The sequence below is a fragment of the Oryzias melastigma genome, linkage group LG24 (assembly GCF_002922805.2).
Source record: "Oryzias melastigma strain HK-1 linkage group LG24, ASM292280v2, whole genome shotgun sequence".
Taxonomy (NCBI): Eukaryota; Metazoa; Chordata; class Actinopteri; order Beloniformes; family Adrianichthyidae; genus Oryzias; species Oryzias melastigma.
In genome coordinates this window covers 11,829,980-11,852,422 of record NC_050535.1, presented here as the reverse complement: position 1 = coordinate 11,852,422, position 22,443 = coordinate 11,829,980, and the positions used below count along the sequence as shown (strand labels likewise).

The window sequence follows — 22,443 nt, the reverse complement described above, 5'->3', positions numbered from 1 at the left end:
AGAAGTTTTATTGCCATAAAATAGTTAATGGGGGTTGGATTGATTCAGATGGAGCACTACTGAAGGCCTAGGTGTGAAATGCACGGCCTGCCACTGAGTGAATGTTGGATGAAAGATTTATCTAAAAAAGACTAAAAAGATAAAGTTCATCAGTAATGAATGACATTAATTCTAAAATACATGCTAAATCTAATCACACAGATTAAGTCAGATATTAAAACCATCTTTCTTTACAAGACTGGACCATTGGAGTAAGAGGACAAACCTAATCACGTAATAATAGTCATTTCAGTTTTTGCTTCATGGTAAAAACGGGGCACTCTCTAAATAAAAGCTATGCAGATAAAGTTAATGCCGAGCAGTTTAAGAAGCATGTACTGAACACAGGAAATGAACAAACCCATCATTTCCTCTTCTGTGACACTTCTGACAGTAAAAATAAAGACTTCCTTCTTTATGATACCAAACTGACCAACGATTGAGCTTGTTTTTACTTTTAACAACAGAAACAACATTACATTTCCTTTTTTGCTTTATTTTTTAGCTTTATTAACTTTTTTCTTCATATTGTCCTTTCAGTCTGTTTAAAATTACTCACAAATGTATTGATGTTATTAGAAATTATTTAGTGGGTGGAGCTAAGATTATATTGTCTATTTAGTCATCAAAGAGGAAATGAACGTTTACAACAAGAGACCAAGAAACTAAGAATGGCTCTCCTACTGGAATTAATCATTTTAATGCTTCAGTTTGGAGGTAAAAAATGTGGGTTTTTTTTAAGATTTGCTTCTTTAACTTTAATAATTTGTTTGCCACATATAGTGTGATTATTATATAAATGCCATAAAATCTCTAATTTTTTTTTTTTTTTAATACGGATGTGAATCAAAAAGTACTATGAGAATACAGACACATTTTTAGATTTTTTTTTTTTTTTAAGAAAAAAAATAATTTCTTAAATTGTTCTTAGGAAAAAATATCCACTGGGGTGTGAATTGCTTTTCAAAACCAAGTTCATTATAAAACAACATATGCTAGAAATTTAAACTTGCTTTGAGAATGGACAGCTGAAGCTTACACTAAATATGCTGGAGTGTGTTAATGTTGCAAAACAAGGCTTGTAAAGATATTTACATGTTTAAATGGTTTATTCTGAATTATTCTGCTCATGTTTTAGCACCAAACCAAGTGTTCTTAACAATTTTAATTTTTTCCATTCAAAAAAAAAGGTGAGAGAAATGGCCAAATGGTTGTAGATTACCATTCCTTACAAGATCTAGTGCTGAGATTTTAATCCATGCTTTTATAAATTCGAGACTAGATTATTGTAATGCTCTTTTAACTGGACTTCCAAAGCAGTCTGTCAACAAGTTACAACTGGTTCAAAATTCAGCTGCACGTCTCCTAACCAACACCAGAAGAAGAGCTCATATCACTCCTGTCCTTAAATCCCTGCACTGGCTGCCTGTCAGTTTTAGGATAGATTTTAAAATTATTCTTTTAGTTTTTAAATGCCTTAATGGTTCAGGTCCTTTATATTTACTAGATCTCCTTAGTCCATATGAACCACCAAGAGCTCTCAGATCCTCAGGCTCTACGACATTAATCATCCCTAGAACTCGGACCAAGACCTACGGCGAGGCTTCTTTTCAGGGTCTTGGTCCTCGCCTGTGGAATAGCCTGCCTGAGGATCTGAGAGCCTGTACAACTGTGGAGATTTTTAAAAACAAATTAAAAACACACCTTTTTAGTAAAGCTTTTAATGACTCATTTTAAACTTTTTTAGAGTTTTTATTGTTTGAATATTTTGTTATTTCAATGATGTGGCTAGTCTAGTTTTAACCTATGATTAATTGATGTTTTGATTTTATTTGTTTATAACAAAATGCTGTTCTTGTCCAAATGGGGTGGATATTTCCGATTTCTGTCTTGTGCTTGTTGCTGACATGTGTTTTTCTTTTTAATTTGTTTTTAACTTGTAAAGCACTTTGGGCTGTACAGAAGTACATGAAAAGCGCTTAACAAATAAAGTTTGATTGATTGATTGATACCTCAATTTTTTTTTCTTTTGTTTGTCCTAACTGAAGAAAGTTGGATTTTGAAATGGTTTATGAAAAAGTAATCACAATATATATATATATATATATATTGGGGCAGTTTGAACGGGCTACAACAGGGAGTTGGACACGCAGTTTGTACATAGTGAAACTCTGCTGTTTAAACCCGTCTTCGGACAACTTTAGACTATGATAGTACAGACTGAACAACCATTTTCTGTCTATAATTATCACAGTTTTCAGAGTCAGTGAAGGCACCAGGACTGAAGTTACTAACCTTATCGAAGGTGATTGGTCCTCCGAGCCACAACAGGCCCAAAAGTTTAGAAATTAAAATTTTGAGTTTCAAAGCCTCAAAAACCGAACTTTTGAAGCTGAAAAGTATTACATTTATTTTAGAAAATAAATTTGTGTGTGCAAAGTGTGTATTTCCACACAGTATTTTTAAACCTGAAGTCTAAATAAATAATTTAGTTTTTGATTTCTGGTTGTAATTTGTTGCTTCTTTTTGCATCTCCTGCAAGGATCAGTGGAAAAACTAAGGGTCTCTATAAAAGAGTTGGAGAGGACGTCCTTTTGTCTTGCGATATCGATGCATCCTCTGAACAATGCTCTGGTGTTTCCTGGGTGTACAACAGACATATAAACGCAAAAACAAAACAAATAAGCAATGGAAAAATTGTTGAGCCGACTTCACCTGGAGTTTCCAGACTGAGTGTGAGCAGTCACTGCTCTCTGCTCATCAGAAACATCACTGATGAAGATGCTGGGCAATACATCTGTCAGCTCACGGAGGGGCAAAAGATTCACGCTGATAAGTATCTTAAAACTTTAACCAGTGAGTATTTTGAGTTGAACACTACAGTGACGGTTTAAATCAACATTCAGATCTTAGCCAAAAAACCTCAAACCCTGCAGAGAAATTGACAAGTGGACTTTCATTTAGAAAAAAAAGGTAAAAACTGCTGACAAAGCATGTTTAGTATGAGAGATGTGAATGAGTCAGCTAATGGGAGAAAATACTCATACACATTTCAGTTTTTTATACAATAAATAGGTTGATTTTATTAATCAATAAACAGTGAAGATCAAAATCAACAATCAATGAGATGACCTGAGTGTTGGAGCTTTCTGTTATGTTTAAATACTGGAAATATTAAACGTGACAAATGTCAATGTTCACGTAAAAATATTCTAGAAAAAATTATTTCATCTTAAGATGTTTATTTATTTTTTGTTTTTCTTTAGCTTCTTCATCTTCATCAGATATTTATGGAAGAGTTGACCTAATATGCTCTGTAAAGTATTTTAATAAACCTAATGGTTGTGAGCAGAACAGCATCATCTGGGTGGATGAAACCGGATCTCAGCTGACTGATGAAGGTCTTGGGTTTGAAGTTAGAGGACAAACAAACTGCGTTTCCCTTCTGGTTTTGAAACATCAGAGTGGAAACAACAAACGATTCACCTGCCAGTTTGTTGAGAACAACAAAGTGAAGATAGAGGCCGTCTATGTTGCAAACTTTTCAGGTAAAAATGTTTTTTAGTCTTTTATTCTCTATCCAGAACTTCTGCAGTATATTTATCATTGAAAGTGTCTACAAAAGCTATCAGATGGTTGTAGTGAGAAAGACTCTAAAGGTGTTTTTGAGAAGAAAACTCCTAAACATATGAATTTCACTAAAACAATATTTTCCTTTGATGTTGGTAGATCCTTCCACTGCAGATCTTCTTGGTCATATCTTCATCATCTTCATCATCATTGCAGCCGTGGTGAAGGTGTCGATATTTTTGGGTGTGGTTGCTGCTCTGGTCTACATCCATAGAAGGAGAAGCAACATTAATGAGGACCAGGGAACCAGAACAAGTACTTTCCCTTTTTTACTTTTCATCATCTTTTGATGTGGATGATGTCTTTTCCTGTTTCAGTTCATGAAAATAACTTACGTTATAGTAAGAAAGATTTGATTTTTTTTCTTTTAAGATTAAAAAAGCTGCTTGATCTTCTAAATTGTTTTTTTTTTCCAGAAAGAGACATCAAAGATGATTTTGAAAACACAATGTGAAGAAGAGAAGAGAAGAGAACTTCAGAAAAAAGAATAAAAACTTGTATTTCACAAAGTTCACTTCCTCAATGACATTTCAAAAATGTGCTGTTAGGAGATTTCGAGGTATTGTCTTTTATCACAAATTTTGATAATACTGAGATTAAGAGACTAAGAACAGTGACAGTAGGTCATCATGTTGTCATGCTATTTTAATGAAAGCATGAGTGAATACATTACTTAAAATGAGTTGACCAAATTTATAACTGTATTTAATGAACATATGCATATCTTCTAATAGAAGCCAACCCCCCCCCCAAAAAAAATGGCATCGTCATTAATAAGAGACATGCGTCTTTGAGAGACCCTCGTTTCTTCCATCATAAACCCAATGGTGATGGCTAATGGGTTCATTTTGTAGTGACATTTGGTCAAGAAATCCAGACAATTCTAAATAAACATTTCAGGATTTAATAAAATAATGAGATGATTGTTCTGATTAGCACTGGCTGTGAATGTATCTGTTTTCTTTCAAGTATCATCAATCTCAGTATCAAAAATCCTCTTTGCCAATCATTTTCCTGGAGACACATTCACCTTTCCGTCTTTGCTCAATAATCCATGATCAAACCAGTTCTTCTAATTTGTAACTCATTATTTTTGCACCTCCACTAGGCAATTGTTTGCTTGTTCTTCTGCAGCCGTCTTCTCAATATAAAATATCTACTTGTGCCCTCTCTGATACATTTAGGATCCACCCAAAACTGTCATGCAGACTCCTCACCAGAATGTTCCTTGGCGAATGCTACCCACAAAGTCAAATGAGGATTTCTTGACGATCACTACACGGGTTCACAACACAAATATCACAGGACAAATCAAAGAGCCTGGCCACTATTAGAGACCTGTGTCTAACAGTAAGGAAGACCTGTTGGACCTGGTATTTATTGGAGACCACGGTCAGGTAAAGGTGGGACACAATGGAAAAATATCCGGTAACTGTATTTATTGCACAATTTGAGTTTGGATTAATTAACTAAATGATAAAAGCATTAGCTAAAAAAAGCCTAGAATTGGCAATAACAATGTTCAATAACATACCTTTATCTTTCGCAAATTTATCTTGTTTATCTGTCTTTTTTTTTCTAAACTAGGCACAGAATTTGTTTTGACCTTTTATATTTTATTACTCTCACAAAAATAAACATGTTAGCATCCTCTGCTTTCACAGACTACTGGTTAACATCACATTGCCTCTAATCAGACTAAAACTATGCCTGTATTGCTTGATTGAGATTGGAGTTGAGTTTAATAAATACATGAATAGTGAATGCAAAATGTAGTTTGGTGTGCTGGCTTAAATGAGTTACTTTGAAAGTAGATTAAGCTTGATATGAATGTTAAACTGAAACATACTCCCTATTCTCTGTGTATGACCAACCCAACGACCTCCCTTTCACAGTTCTTGACTTGTTATTTTTAACCATGGACCAGATTGAGATGAGGGTTCCAGTCCGAGTGTTGTGCAGCAGAGGGTGCCATTTGACACTTTAGTTATTGAGAACAGGCACTCAGCAATTCATATAACAGAAAGGAAATACTGATTTGTTCCGCCTCTTGGAGAATGCCGCCCTGAGCGACCGCCCATCTCGCCCATCTCAAAAACTGATACTGGCCATTCCCGTACCCACTGGGATTAACACATCTTTTCCTGCAATTTCACATTAAATATGACAATGTCTTTATTAAAATGAAACCACAGATGTATAACACATCCAAAAGGTTTGATCTCTAATCAAAAACATACAACATGTGTAAATAAAAGAGGGCTTCCTTGGAGTGCAAATGTAAATGCAATGAGTAGAGAGGTTTTTGAAAGCTTGTGATTGCTTCTCCAGAGCATAATGGCCTTAAGATGGACGACATCAGGAGTCAAAGTTTGGATTTGTGGATGCTTTCAGAGAATTAAGTCAGGAGACCAAAGAAGAATTCCAAAGGCTTTGTATCTCCATGGTTAGATAACATTGTCATAAACTGGTAATGGTGAGGTGTGAACAGTCAAACGTGTTTTGACAGTTTTTCAACTGGGTTCAAATACTTCCCGTATTTTGGCCAACTTATCCAAACAACATTGTGGTTTTATTGAAATGCAGAAGTGGTTTTTCCCTGGTCAGCATCCTCTAAAGATGCAGAAAAATCTGCAGAGGAACTGCCCATAACATTTCAAGGTAGGTCCTTCTCGCTTTATGCAAGTTCAAAAGGAAATGAAACTCCAAGATCAGGCCATGGAGAAAGCTGCATTGGTAGGCCTTGACCTCCTGGTCTGAGGTTCTAGGTAGGGATGTGTACTGTTTGGATTTTGACATGTGCTGAACGTTCTGATTGTGTTTACCAGTGAAGTGATTTTGAGAAGTACAAATATAGTCATTCTATGAATACTCTACCGTATAATGCGTCATTAACAAGCTCTAAAGTTATTGTGAATGCAGTGAATAGATTCAGAAGGACGGACTGTTTACAACAAGTACAAAGGAACTTTAATAGGAAAACAGGGCCTGGGACCTGGGGCAGGAAAAGACTGTCAAGGAAGGGGCGGGGCAGGAAAAGGAAGCCAGGTGTACCACAGAGGACAGAGTCTGGAGGAGCAAGAGAGGAGCTGGTCTGAGGATTTACCCCCCCCCCCCCAGAGCTGTTCTGTTGTTACCTGTTTTTCGCCACCGGATTGTTTTTCCTTTCTGTAGATGGATTATCGCATGGGTTTTTGCTTTCCATTTTATGTATTTTATTCCCATTGGATACCAACTTCACAGACTTGGACAGAAACCGGTGAGACCGAGCTTGTTTATTTGTTTTGGATTTTCCTGAGAAAAGAACTGATCAATTTGAGAGACACTATTGAGTATTGTGTACATTCCTGCTTGTAAATGTGTCAAATTGGTGGTGGACCTGTTAATTGAGAATTTGTTTGGGGCGTGGTGAAGCGTAATATGAATACACCGAAGGCAAACTTAAAGTGAGACGGTTGCAGAGTTTTTTCTTTATGTGTGATCTGGATGTTGCTCATACCCTCAGCAGTTAAAGTGCTTATGCGTATTCTTTCTCTGTGAGAGAGCAGAAAAAGTTGTTACACTTGAATTTACACAGTTTTCCAATCTATGTTCTGCAATCTCACATAAAGTCAGAGAATGCTTTTTTTTTTTCAAATGAAAACACAGATTTATCACAAACTAAACAGGTTTCACCTGTGGTCAGGTAAACACACAATACGGAAATTAACGAGGGCTTTCCTCGGGTGTGTAAAGTAAAGTCAACAAGTAATTAGTTAAGAGGTTGTCAAAACTTTACTGGAAGATAATTACCTAAGAATAGACAATATCAGAGGTCAATGTCATGATAGGGCTACCAATATTTGTGGACTTTAGTAAGAACTCAAGGAAAGAAATCAAAAGGCTTTGAATGTCTGCTGTCAGACAATATTGTGCTATCTTATGGGGTCCAGAGGACCCCACCATTACATTGACTCGTGATCCCTCCCATGACAAAGGTAGACAAAGGTTGACAGAATTTCATGGCTTCCACGGACGCCAGTGAAGATAAAAAATTCTTGAAAAATAAGTTCAGTGCGTCTTAGGGGTGTCATTGTTCAACCAGAATATTGGATCTCGCCCACCTTCCATATCTCTGCTGAAGCTCGCCACAAAACCTCTCGACGATGCATCACCCTCTGGGTCCACTGACTCCAGAGCAACCCCTACCACGATGGACGGAGAGGAGATATACCGTGTCAATCAAATCGTGGACTCTCTGAGCCAGAATTGTCTACTCCTGTACCTGTTGGACTGGGAGGGGTGCGGCCTGGAGGAACATTCCTGGGTGGCTGATGATGACATTCTCGACCCCTCGTTAACTGGGAACTTCCATCGAGAACATCCGGAAAAACCGACCCCTCGTCGTCGTGGTCGACCTTGGTACCAATTTGCCCCTCGCTTCTGGAGCCACTCGCAGGGAAGGGGCTCTGTCATGGTTCAACCTGCTACCGCCTCCTCCAACCACCAAAGGGAACGTTCACTTGAGTTTTAACCACATCATCTGCCTTCACTCAGGACTCTGATGATCCTCAGCTGTTTTCCATCTTTTCATTTCCACCATAGTATTTAGTCTGGCTTCTCGCCACAGCTTACTGCGAAGTCTTGTTTGCCCTGCATCCAGTCTGAGCGTTTGACTCTCTGTGAACTGACTCTTACCTGCCTCCTCACGTCCCTTCCTCGTCCCTGCATTTGGACCGTAGCCTGTTTTTGACTATGCCTTGGTTGGTCCTGTCTGGTTGTGTTCATCATTAATAAACCACGTTTGCACAAGGATCTGCACACCTCTGCCTCCTCATCACAGTGGGGTCCAGATAACTCCACTTTTAATGTAAACGTGCCAAGAATAGCACAAGGGTTACACTGGTGAAGGTGAAGTGCGATAAATCCAGCTTGTGTTTTGTCATTTTCTTCAACTCGTTTAAAACACAGGATATTCTAAATTCGGATGCAAATTGTATTTAATTGTCAAAAAGATACCATTCTTTGTTTTTCAACTAAAATGGACGATATTGTGTGTCAGGGCTCTTTGGATCACTGAACTCAATCTTAGACACCTGTGATAATTAGTTTGCCAGGTGAGCTCAATTAAAGGAAAAACTGCCAAATGACGGATGTTCCACATTATTAAGAAGACCAATGTTTTCAAGCAATATGGGAAAGAAAAATAATCTGTACTACTGAAAAACAAAGCTAAATGCCTCGGACCAGGTATGAAAACTTTTGATACTTAATGAAAACTTAAACATAATCATGGTACTATTAAGAGACGTGTGGCTCATTCAGAGAATTCATGGGTTTGTTCAGATAAAGGCAGAATGAGGAAGTTTTCTGCCAGATAAATTCATCGGATTAAGAAAGTAGCTGCTAAAATACAATTACAAAACCACAAGCACATATTTGAAGCTGCTGCTGTCTCTTTAGTCCCACCAACATCAACATAAGATTCTCCATAGTCTTACAGTTCTATGTCAACCTTTTATCTGGTATGTGTGAAAATCATCTTCATGCAGGACAATGCACCTTTTCATGCTGCAGGAATACCTCAGCCTCATTGAATGATATGGGCATAATAAGATCTAAACAGTAATTCTGGGAGGCTAATTCGACAGCCTGCAGAGAGATTTGTGCAGAAACTCTCCAAAAATTCACAAGTTCATTGAATGCCAGAATTGTGAAGCTGCTACAAAATAGGGGTACTGCTTTCAAATTTAGCTTGAGTTTTCAAAATGTTTTTGATTGGACTAACTTTTGATTTCAGTAAATATGACCTCCTAATGCAAAAAATCAACAAATGGCTATTATTAGTTCTTTCAAATCTATCAGATGCTGTGGATCCCTGTTATGAGTAATAATGTGGAATGGTGTCTTTAAAGGCTTTTAGTTTTGAACAAAAATAATGTTCTCTATATTTTCTCTAATGGTTAGTAACTTGACAATTATGCAGTCGGTCATTCACATTGAGTATTTAGAGAATCATAAAAAAAAATATTTTCACAGTAATTTGGAACATACTATCTTTTATTTCTTCTTGTTGCCAACTTATCTGAACAACACTGTGATTTTGTATATGCAGAAGTGGTTTTGCCTGGTCAGCATCCTACAAAGGTGCAGAAAGAACTGCAGAGGAACAGCCCGAAATTGACTACTTCAAGGAAGGTCCTCCTTGCTGTTATGTAAGTTCTTGAGGAAACGAAACTCCAAGGTCTTACGACCCCTCAGAATGAGATGCAATAAATATTCTCAAAAGCATCAGATTTAAATTTTTCCCTCTGTGTGGAGATGAATTTCTGCATCTGACGCACAACAACAGAAAAATGTAGACCTTGTTACAATATATAAAATTGTTGGTGGCACTCTGCAGAAACTGACCCTTGGCTGAACATAGGAAGAGTTTAAAAAGGTGTATGAACGAGCCACAGAGAAAGCAGCATTGGTAGGCCTTGACCTCTCCACCTGAGGTTCTAGGTAAGGATGGGTACTGTTTGGATTTTGCCCAGTGCCGCACAGGTACTTTTAAAATAGGTCTTAAATGTCTAGTTATCCATCCATCCATCCAATCTACTGAATCCCTTTTGGGGTCATGAGGTTGCTGGAACAAACCCAGCTGCTGCTCGGCGAAAGCAGTTGGTAGCCAGTCAGGGCCAAGAGTTCATTTTGACTTAAAACTCACGGTCTCAGCCATTCTTCTATGAATCTGTCCTCAATTGGGGTAAAAAAAGTAAAAAAGTAAAATGATTGGCTAGAATCATACAGCAAAACTGAATTAAAAAACAAGTGATTGACCAAATTAAACCACAGGAATTCTGACAAACGTTTAAATAAATAAATGAATAAATAAAAAAATATTAATCAATTGTTGAGCTTTTCTTTAATTATTGCATTATAATATGTATATTTTCCTATTATTCAATATTTTTTAACCTGTGATTCCTCCTTTAAGCCTGATTGACATCACTCATAAATTTGCTGACACAATAATAATTGAGTGGGTGGAGCCAACATTTGATCTCCTATTTAATCATCTTCAAAGAGGATATGAACATTCATAACAGGAGACCAGAAAAGAAATGATGGCTTTACTATTGACATTGATTGCTCTTTTCATGCTTCAGGTTGGAGGTAAATATCTCATTTGTTTAACAATTTTTTAAAATATTTTTTTAGTTTATCTGTAATACTTTTGTTTATAATGTATAGTGTATCTATTACATAAATGCTACTGCAATTTAAAAGTCACTTTGTAATATGTTCATTAAAACAGTATTTGTTACATCCAGGTATTTTAATGAATTGGAGTAATTAATTTTTCTTGAAGTACTAATATAACATTTTTTTAATTTAATTTCTAATAAAAAAGTGAATATTTTGAATTCCGAAGTCAGAAAGCTTAAATAATTGCCATAGCAAAACTATCTTAGATAAATTAAATTAATCTATGCTTTTTTAACTGCAAAAGTTATATTGAATACTTGTTGGAGTGCTAAAAAAATATCAATACATGGAATGGAATTTAAAGTTCATACATGTTTTAGTGTTCAATAATGAAGAAACAAGTAAATGGAAGGCTTTTAAGGACATAACTGCAAATGTAGACATTTTAAAAATGGTTTATAAATAAATTACCATTTGTGTGTGTTTGTGTTAGCAGAATGCATATTTCTTTTCTGGGTCTTTAAACCTGAAGTTTTTATTCTGTTTGTGATTGCTGAATGTAATTTTCTGTTTCTTCTAGTATCTCTTGCAGGTTTCCAAGTCAATTTTGTGAGGCACTTTAGAAGAGAAGGAGAGGACATCCTTCTATCTTGTGGCTTTGCTGAATGCTCTGACCAATGCCCCAGTGTTTTCTGGATGTACAGGAGAAATTTTATAGATGATTACACATCTCCAGAAATAATAAGCTTTCAAGGAAAGATTAACCAGAGTTTACCTCGAGCTTCCAGAATGAGTGTGACCAGTAACTGCTCTCTGCTCATCAGAAACCTCCATAGTGAAGATGCTGGTCTTTATGGGTTTGGACTTGCTGAGTTTCTTGAAATTTTGAGCAGTGAGTATTTAAACTTGAATAATTCTGTGACTACATGAATGTCACTAACCATTCTGATCCCCCCCAAAAATGGCACTGAACTGTGAACTCATTTGATCATTTCAGTAGGAAAAAAGGTCAAATTGCTGTTTAGTTAAGAGAGATGTGTGAGAGTCGGTTCATGTAGCAAGACACATTCACATGTATCTAGATTTTTTATAAATATGCTGAATTGATGAATCAATACACAGTAAAGATCAATGTCTGTGATCACCACTAGTTAATGAGCCGAGAGTTTCCTGTTTTGTTTAACATGACAAACTTTAGGTCAGTTTGATTGATCTTAGTTAATACTGTCATTTTGTCACATTTAAAATTGTAAATGTTAAATTAAGAACAAAAAAATGATAAAAATGTTAAGAAAATGTTTCATGTCAGTTTTTGTGTTTTTATTTATTTTTTTAGTTTCTTCATCTCCATCAAATGTTGCTGAACGAGTCGACCTAACATGTTCTCTAAAGAGTCCTAGAGGACTTGATGATTGTAGTCCAGGCCGCCTCATCTGGTTGGATGAGACAGGAACTGAACTGTCTGGTAAAAATGCAGAGTTTGAAGTTAACCCACACAAACAGTGTGTTTCTGTTCTGACTGTAAAACGTCAGAGTGGAAACAGCAAAAAGTTCACCTGCAAGTTTGTTGAGGATGACCAAGTGATGATAGATCTTGTCTACATTCTTACAGGTAAGACATTTCATCCATTTGGGTTCATATCTAATGATTGAAGTGTGTGCTATAGTTAGAGACAAAAACATTTGACTTTTGCCTCTAAACCACAACAAAAGCCTTATTTTCTCTTTATTGTGTTTCTCCAGAATGAACCACATGCAGAGAACAGTGACGAAGACGCCCTGTGAAGAAAAGATGCAGAAACTCATCTTACAGAGAAAAAGGACAAATGGAGAAAACTGTTCACTTTTTAAGACTTTTGTTGTGCCAATGCAGTAACTCATTAATTCATTTACTTTTTTGATTTTTTACTTTTTTTTAATCAAATAAAACTGTCATTTAAGGTACTAAAGGAATCAGACAGTTAGTGATCAGCTTTTTGTTATCATTCCTCTTACGTACAAATCATGATAAATTATCAGATTATAGAAATCAATTGTTAATATTTTGAGTTTGAGAGATTGAACACTCAGTTAAGGGTGGTGGGTTAGGTTAAGCAGCATGGCTGCTGTGTAAATGTCAAGAAAAAGGTAGTGAAAAAGAATTTGTGTAGTTGTAGTTAGAAGTGTTCTACTGTTGCAGACCATTTACCATCTACTTTATCATCTGTTTCAGAGGTCAAAATGAAGAAAAAACATCATAAATAATAATGCTTGTGTCTGTAATTTAATTTTTTTCTCAATAAAATATGCTTACAGCATTTAAAACAAACAACCTTTTATGTCTAACTGTGTCTAACAGTAAGGAAAACCTGGTATTTATTGGAGACCACGGTCAGGTAAAGGTGGGACACAATGGAAAAATATCCAGTAACTGTATTTAATGCACAATTTGAGTTTGGATTAATTAACTAAGCTCAAAAAAGCCTAAAATTGGCAATAACGATGTTCAATAACAAACTTTTATCTTTTCTCAAATGTATCTTGTTTCCTTTTTATTTCTAAACTGTGCACAGAATTTGTTTTGACCTTTTATATTTTATTACACTCATAAAAATAAACATGTTAGCATCCTCTGCTTTCACAGACTACTTACTGGTTAACATCACATTGCCTCTAATCAGACTAAAACTATGCCTGTATTGCTTGATTGAGATTGGAGTTGAGTTTAATAAATACGTGAATAGTGAATGTAAAACGTAGTTTGGTGTGCTGGCTTAAATGAGTTACTTTGAAAGTAGATTAAGCTTGATATGAATGTTAAACTGAAACATACTCCCTATTCCCTGTGTGTGACCAACCCAACGACCTCCCTTTCACAGTTCTTGACTTGTTATTTTTAACCATGGACCAGATTAAGGTGAGGGTTCCAGTCCGAGTGTTGTGCAGCAGAGGGTGCCATTTGACACTTTAGTTATTGAGAACAGGCACTCAGCAATTCATGGAACAGAAAGGAAATACTAAATGATTTATTCCGCCTCTTGGAGAATGCCGCCCTGAGCGACCACCCATCTCGCCCATCTCAAAAACTGATACTGGCCATTCCCGTACCCACTGGGATTAACACATCTTTTCCTGCAATTTCTCATTAAATATGACAATGTCTTTATTAAAATGAAACCACAGATGTATAACACATTGAAAAGGTTTGATCCCTAATCAAAAACATACAACATATGGAAATAAAAGAGGGCTTCCTTGGAGTGTGAATGTAAATGTAATGAGTAGAGAGGTTTTTGAAAGCTTGTGATTGCTTCTCCAGAGCATAATGGCCTTAAGATGGACAACATCAGGAGTCAAAGTTTGGATTTGTGGATGCTTTCAGAGAATTAAGTCAGGAGTCCAAAGAAGAATTCCAAAGGCTTTGTATGTCCATGGTTAGATAACATTGTCATAAACTGGTAATGGTGAGGTGTGAACAGTCAAACGTGTTTTGACAGTTTTTCAACTGGGTTCAAATACTTCCCGTATTTTGGCCAACTTATCCAAACAACATTGTGGTTTTATTGAAATGCAGAAGTGGTTTTTCCCTGGTCAGCATCATCTAAAGATGCAGAAAAATCTGCAGAGGAACTGCCCATAATAGTTCAAGGAAGGTCCTTCTCGCTGTTATGCAAGTTCAAAAGGAAATGAAACTCCAAGATCTTTGACCCCTCAGAATGAAATGGGGGTTCTGCAGAAACTGACCCTTGGCAGAACATAGGAAGAGTTTAAAAAGGTGTATGAACGAGCCACAGAGAAAGCAGCATTGGTAGGCCTTGACCTCTCCACCTGAGGTTCTAGGTAAGGATGGGTACTGTTTGGATTTTGCCCAGTGCCGCACAGGTACTTTTGAAATAGGTCTTAAATGTCTAGTTATCCATCCATCCATCCAATCTACTGAATCCCTTTTGGGGTCATGAGGTTGCTGGAACAAACCCAGCTGCTGCTCGGCAAAAGCAGTTGGTAGCCAGTCAGGGCCAAGAGTTCATTTTGACCTAAAACTCATGGTCTCAGCCATTCTTCTCTGAACCTGTCCTCAATCGGGGTAAAAAAAGGAAAAAATAAAATCATTGGCTAGAATCATACAGCAAAACTGAATTAAAAAAACAAGTGATTGATTTGTCTTAAACAAAGCACTGAATTAAACCACAGACATTCTGACAGAAGTTAAAATAAATAATTAAAACAAAAAAATCATTAATCAATTGTTGAGCTTTTCTTTAATTATTACAACATTATAATATGTATCTTTTCCTATTATTCAATATTTTTTAACCTGTGATTCCTCCTTTAAGCCTGATTGACATCACTCACAAATTTGCTGACACAATAATAATTGAGTGGGTGGAGCCAACATTTGATCTCCTATTTAATCATCTTCAAAGAGGATATGAACATTCATAACAGGAGACCAGCGAAGAAATTATGGCTTTACTATTGACATTGATTGCTCTTTTCATGCTTCAGATTGGAGGTAAATATCTCATTTGTTTAAACATTTATGTAAAATATTTTTTATTTTCACTGTAATACTTTTGTTTGACATTTATAGTTGCTCTATTACATAAATGCCACTGCAATTTAAATTTCACTTTGTAATATGTTCATTAAAATGGTATTTATGACATCCAGGTAATTTTAATTATTTTTTCAAAGTAGTTTTCTAATAGAACATTTTCAAAGTTAAATTCTAATAATTATACTTGCTTTAAAAGTGAATATTTAAGATAACTTAGATAATTAAATCATTTATGCTTTTTTTAACTACAAAAGCAGCAACAATATTGTTGAAGTGCTGAAAATAATTGTTGATACAAGGAATGGAATTTAAAGTTAATCATTTTTATGATCAAACATTAAGAAACAAATAAAAAGGAGGGCTTGTAAAGGCCTAACTGCAAATTTACACATTTAAGAAATAGTTTATAAATAGTATAATTTACCATCTGTGTGTGTGTAGAATGTATATTCCTTTTCTGGGTTTTTAAACCTCAAGTTTAAATCAATTATTCTGTTTGTGATCGCTGATTGTAATTTTCTGTTTCTTCTAGTATCTCTTGCAGGTTTCCAACTCAAGGGAGATGGTTTGGAGAGGACCTTTAAAAGAGAAGGAGAGGACGTCCTTCTAACTTGTGGTGTTGATAGATCCTCTCCCCAATGTGCCGAACTTAAATGGTTGTACAGGAGACATGAGGCAGATGACAACTCTCCTATAGAACAAATAAGCTTTGAAGGAAATGTTAACCAGAGTTTACCTCGAGCTTCCAGGCTGAGTGTGACCAGTAACTGCTCTCTGCTCATCAGAAACCTCCATAGTGAAGATGCTGGTCTCTATGGGTGTGCATGGATTAGGTTTCTTTACATTTTGACAAGTACGTATTTAACCTTGAGTAATTCCATGTCTACAAGAATGTCACCAACCATTCTGATCCCCACAAAAAATACAAACACTGAAGTGACACTGACATGTGAACTCATTTGATCTTTTCAGTAGAAAAAAGTCAGATTTTTGTTCAGACAGATGTGTAAGTCAGTTCATGGGAGAAGATGGATGTATGTGTTTCTATATTTTATATTAATAGGTTGAATTGATGAATCAAAAAACAGTAAAGATCAATGTCTGCCATCACTACTAGTTAATGAGTCGAGTGTTTGAGAGATAACATGATAAACTTTAGGTCAGATTGATTGATCTTAGTACATACTGTCAATGTGTTTAGTAAATGTTAAATTAGGAGCAAAAGAATGAAATTATGTTAAGATAATGTCTAATGTTTTTTTTTTTTAGTTTCTTCATCTCCATCAGATGTTGCTGAACGAGTCGACCTAACATGTTCTCTAAAGAGTTTTAGAGAACTTGATGATTGTAGTCCAGGCCGCCTCATCTGGGTGGATGAAACAGGAACTGAACTGTCTGGTAAAAATGCCGAGTTTGAAGTTAACCCGCACAAACAGTGTGTTTCTGTTCTGACTGTAAAACGTCCGAGTGGAAACAGCAAAAAGTTCACCTGCAAGTTTGTTGAGGATGACCAAGTGATGATAGATCTTGTCTACATTCTTACAGGTAAGACATTTCATCCATTTGGGTTCATATCTATTGATTGAAGTGTGTGCTATAGTTAGAGACAAAAACATTTGACTTTTGCCTCTAAACCACAACAAAAGTCTTATTTTCTCTTTATTGTGTTTCTCCAGAATGAACCACATGCAGAGAACAGTGATGAAGACGCCCTGGGAAGAAGAGATGCAGAAACTCATCTTACAGAGAAAAAGGACAAATGGAGACGACTGTTCACTTTTTAAGACGTCTGTTGTGCCAATGCAGTAACTTATTAATTCATTTACTTTTTTGATTTTTAACTTTTTTTAATCAAATAAAACTGTCATTTAAGGTACTAAATAAATCAGACAGTTAGTGATTAGCTTTTTGTTATCATTCCTCTTACGTACAAATCATAATAAATCATCAGATTATTGCAATCAGTTGTTAATATTTTGTGTTTGAGAGATTGAACCCTCAGTTAAGGGTGGTGGGTTAGGTTAAGTAGCATGGCTGCTGTGTAAATGTCAAGAAAAAGGTAGTGAAAAAGAATTTGTGTAGCTGTAATCAGAAAAGTGTTCTTTTTACTGTTGCAGACCATTTACCATCTACTTTATCATCTGTTTCAGAGGTCAAAATGAAGAAAAAACATCATAAATAATAATGCTCGTGTCTGTAATTTTACTTTTTCTCAATAAAATATGCTTACAGCATTTAAAACAACGTTTTATGTTGCAGTTTGTATTTTTCATCATTCTCATGCCATTTTTTTTAAGTACAAACACATTGGTTATCCGCTGCCTTGCTATAGAACACATTGGTGAACTCCTACCAGGAGCATTTGACCCCCAACATCTTTTTATTTAGACAAAAATACTGTTCAGTAAATAGTTTGAAATAGTTTGTGTGAATACTACTGAACCATTTAAAGGTTTTCCCAAAATCAGAGGCCTGACTCTGAAACAGTAATATTTCTATCAACCAACATTTTACATTCATGAGGTGTATGTATTTTTTTTACATGTATGTTAATTTAATCATGTGCAGTTTAATTCATGCAGATGTTCTTACACACTGGGTTGTTTGGTCTTCAAAAATGGTGATATATTTCAAGCAGCTTTATTGTTTTGTTTGAAATCCCTCCCACATGCCAAGGTGGGCAGGATCTGTTATTGACCCTGCGCTTTCTTCTGGGGTCCAGGTGACCCCACTCCAAATACTAAGGTGCTATGGTAAAGAAAGTAGCAGTGTAGCAAAAAACAAGGAGGTCCTGATTACCTCGGAGGTTGTAGCTGAACCTCGAACCAGACGCCTAGTGGCCGAGGGGAGGAAGTGAACCTGAAACCGGACCCCAGAGATGGAGAGAGGAACACTGAGAAACAAGGGGTCATGATTACATCAGAAGGCAGTGGAGACAGTGAACAGGGAACACGGAGTCCCCTAGTGTATGGAGAGAGGAAGTGAACCTGCAACCTTTCCCCTAGAGACAGAGGAAGGAAAACGGAGAAACATTGGGGTCTTGTTTACCCCGGATGGCAGTAGAAGGAGCTGAATGTGAAACCGGACCCCCAGAGACAGAGAAGCATGAAACATGGGGGTCCCCATTACTCAATTAGTGGAGGAAGTGACCCAGGAAAATGACGCTCCCTTGTGGATACGTGCAGAAGTGAACCTGGAATATGTCTCCTGGTGTACAAAGACCAAAAAGGAAAAACAAAAACAACAAACAAACACAGGATTTAGGAGTTTTTTGTAAGGAGAGGTTTAAAAACTGTGTTTTTTTGTTCTAGATGTTCTGTCAGTCAGTTTCAAATTTACAGATAAGATGTGTCATCTTTTTGTTTCTATATTTCACTTCTTAACTAAAGAAAAGCTGTTATTTCTTTTAAAATGAACAACAAATGTCTTGTTTTGGGTGTGCAGGTGGCCTCCACATTATACTTTAACAAAATACTATTAAATCCCATTTGTTTACCTGACCCAGCCCATTTGCAAAATGTTTTTAAAACTTAAATGTGTTATTCTTCGTTCCAAAGAATTAATGGGAAAGTAAAAAAAAAAAAAAAATATATATATATATATATATATATATGTATATATATATATATATATATATATACATATATATATTATTCTGCAGAAGCCAATTTATTACTTTAAAGACAATAAAAGTTCAAATATCTTTATTTGATCACAGAATCGCTCTGGAGCAATATGTTCATCATCGATGCAGCTGTGGTCGGCCATCTTTACTACTTTTCTCCTCAGAGGCAGGAGAGCCAAAGCCACCAAAGATCAGAAAAGAGGAACAAGTACACTTTTATTTTTTCTTTTACCCGCAACGAATGTGATGAGGTTCTGGGGAAGGAAGTGGAACACTGAAAATACTTGACTTTCAAAGAAATGTTGACAACCGTTAACCACATGATGTGAGCTTCCTCTTCTGAAACCAGCCATTACCCTCTTGGTTTGCTGGTTTGTCATAAACTCCCCCAACATAATAATGTGAAGTGTGATTTTGATTTTTCTGATTATTATTATTTTTAGTTAGATTTAAATCTGTTGTGTCTTGTATTTTCATGCATATATTCTCTCAGCGACTTTGTGATGTGAGAGGAATCAAAGCACCAAATGCAGCACATACTTTACATTGAGAAAAATAAAGAAAATCAAAATGTCAAGTTAAAGTTTCACCAAAGGCCACCACTCTGACCACCAAAGATTTATAAACTTATAAATCCTATTAATCTTTCTGTATCACAAAGACATCTTTACTTTCATTAATAAGATCTCTCTTTATTGAAAATAAGATAGATAAACAGTCTCAAAAATGTAATTAAATACATTGCTTGTTCTGCAGTGGGGGTGGGGGGTCTTACAACTTGTCTCTCCTTCTTAACTCCTCCTTCTTGTTGTTCTTAAACGTTTTTCTTGAACTGACACCCACAGCTTGCATTCATGTTTTCACCGGACAGGCTCACCGAGTGATCTACCACAGTTTTTTTCACCTGCAGACAGCCAGTATCCACCTGTGAGGGCAGTTGTGACTAAGGCGTATATTTATTCACAGAGATTTTATTTATTTATTTATTTAAACCAGGCGGCCTCTCTTACAAAACTGGACTATATGGAGTAAATTAAGACAGACTTCTTGTAATAATAACTATTTCATTTGCTGTTTCAAAAAACAGGCAGTTCTTGAACAAAAATAGCATTGAAAAAGTTCAGTGCACTGCAGTTTCAAAAAACTTGTGCTGAGTACTGAGTACAGGAAATGGACAAAACAGCATTTCCTCTGTTATGACACCTCTTAAAGGAAAAAAAAAATATATATATATATATATTAAGTGGCCAAATTACATATTAACTGTTGATCTTTTCTTCATCTGTAACTTTAACAAAAAAATGAAATGTCTTTTTCAATTCACTTTTAGCTCAACAAAAATAATTTTATAGTTTTTTAACATGTAACTGTTCCTTCCTGTTTCATTGCCATAACTCAGAAAAGTATTGACACTAAATAATTGAGTGGGTGGAGCCAAAACGGTTTTCCATTTAGTCTAGATAAAAAACGAAGTGAACATTTACAGCAAAAGACCAACAAAGACAGAATGATTCTACAGCTGGAATTAGTCATTATATTCATGCTTCAGTTTGAAGGTAAACATACATGTTTTAAAATATTTAAAAAATATATTTCTATTACTTTTGTTTGACATGTGTGTATTTTATATACATTTCATGAGATTGTTATTCCTTCTTTCTAGTTTGACTTAATTTGTAGATGCTGTCTTACTAAATTTTGGTTCAAGATCATTTTCATTACTTCCACTTCACATATAATTAACTTGAAATCTATATCAGCTTTGGTGGCAGAATAAGCACAAAACAAGAAAAACTAACATGCATTTGTTACTCCCTATGGGCCCAATTCCTCTGTTTGTGCCCTGCAGTTGGAAAATGTCATCTTTTCACAAGTTTTGCAGCCGGGTAAAATGGTCTTTCATGCGGTTTGCGCTTAGCAGTCTGCTATTAGTGGATTTTCACATGGTTTGTGTACTGCACTCAGCTATTGTCACCTTTTTCACTCGGTATGCGCCCTGCAGACGGCTAATGTTCAATTCAATTCAACTTAATTTTATCAATATAGCCCAATATCACAAAGAAAATTTGCCTCATTGGGCTTCATGCCGGTAATTTTACAGATGCAGAAAATTAGTCATAAAATATACACAATAGCTAATGACTAAACAGACTAAATAAAACTGGTTATTCCCGCCCTTAGACCCTCCCTCCCGGTAAGGAAAAACTCCTAAAAAAACTTGAGTCAGGAAAAAAGACGAACCTTTTGGTCTGGTTTAATGGATAAATACAACTATGTATCATCAGTGAAAATTAATGCTGTGTTTTCTGATTGTTTCCTATGGGCAGCATGTAAAGCATAAACAGGATGGGCCCTTAAACTGAGCCCTGAGGGACTCCGTAGCTAACTCGAGTACAATGAGAGGACTGTCCATTTACATTAACAAACTGGTATCTATCAGATAAATAGGATTCAAACCACTGGAGGGCAGATCCCCTGATCCCTATGTCATGCTCTAGTCTCTGGAGTAAGATGCTGTGGTCGATGGTATCAAAGGCTGCGCTGAGGTCTAAAAGGACCAGAACAGAGATTAGTCCCTTTTCTGAAGCTAATAGCAAATCATTAGTAACTCTGACCAGTGCAGTTTCAGTGCTATGGTGAGGTCTGAACCCTGACTGAAAATCTTCAAAGTGATTGTTGTCCTGTAGGTGGCACTGCAGCTGCTTTACTACAACTCTTTCTAGGATTTTAGATATGAATGGGAGATTAGATATTGGTCTATAGTTGGCCAAAATGTCAGGATCCAGGCTGGGTTTTTTCAAGAGAGGTTTAACAACCGCATATTTAAAAGACTGAGGCACATAACCAGTTTCTAGAGAGGTATTTATTATAGTTAATATGGATTCACTAATAAGGGGGAAGATTTCTTTAAAAAGTTTAGTGGGGATTGGGTCTAAGAGACAAGTGGAGGTTTTAGAAGACGTAATAACTGATGCTATTTCTGCTTGGTCCACAGCAGTAAAGCAGTCTAATGTTACAGCCGTTTCTATGGATGCCTTCATTTCTACAACTCCTGCCTGCTTTGGGCTGATCACACAGCTGTCAGACCTCAACGTTCTGCGGGCGAGCCAATGTTTTCTTTCTGTTTGTAATTTTATGCTCCTTTCCTATATCTCCTGCAGATGTTACATGTGGAACAGGTGAAGAGCTCTATAAAAAAGTTGGAGAAGACGTCCTTATACATTGTAACGACGACGCATCTTCTAACCAATGCTCTGATGGTACCTGGCTGCACAAGAGACATCAAAACACAGTTACAGAACAAATTAGTGATGGAAGAACTATTGTGGAGAGCTTAGCTCGAGCGTCCAGACTGAGTGTGAGCAGTGACTGTTCTCTGACCATCAGAAACCTCAATGCTGAGGATGCTGGCCAATATGTTTGTCAGCACAGGAACGGG

The 22,443-nt window shown here is 36.2% G+C and overlaps 2 protein-coding genes and 1 long non-coding RNA gene across 5 annotated transcripts in view; all 3 read left to right on the top strand.

Annotated features, from left to right (window-relative positions):
• The window catches only part of LOC112158150, a 60,144-nt gene that overhangs the window by 6,214 nt on the left and 31,487 nt on the right, over positions 1-22,443 (top strand). The gene's annotated exons all lie outside the window — the stretch shown is intronic.
• Positions 3,287-4,175, top strand: LOC118598171. The gene is made up of 3 exons (XR_004947288.1): positions 3,287-3,587; positions 3,769-3,924; positions 4,086-4,175. It is a non-coding gene; the product is annotated as an uncharacterized LOC118598171 (long non-coding RNA).
• On the top strand, positions 10,713-17,623 carry LOC112158363. 3 transcript variants are annotated; one of them, XM_024291672.2, is made up of 4 exons: positions 10,713-10,809; positions 11,423-11,734; positions 12,179-12,454; positions 12,586-13,153. In XM_024291672.2, exons 1-4 carry the CDS (start codon positions 10,758-10,760, stop codon positions 12,588-12,590), a joined length of 645 nt encoding a protein of 214 aa, XP_024147440.1. In that variant the 5' UTR covers positions 10,713-10,757; the 3' UTR covers positions 12,591-13,153. The 3 variants fall into 3 exon arrangements, with proteins under 3 accessions (XP_024147440.1, XP_024147438.1, XP_024147439.1); XM_024291670.2 differs by lacking the exons at positions 11,423-11,734; positions 12,179-12,454; positions 12,586-13,153 and adding exons at positions 15,912-16,232; positions 16,649-16,924; positions 17,056-17,623 and having other exon boundaries at positions 10,740-10,809; XM_024291671.2 differs by lacking the exons at positions 10,713-10,809; positions 11,423-11,734; positions 12,179-12,454; positions 12,586-13,153 and adding exons at positions 15,235-15,334; positions 15,912-16,232; positions 16,649-16,924; positions 17,056-17,623.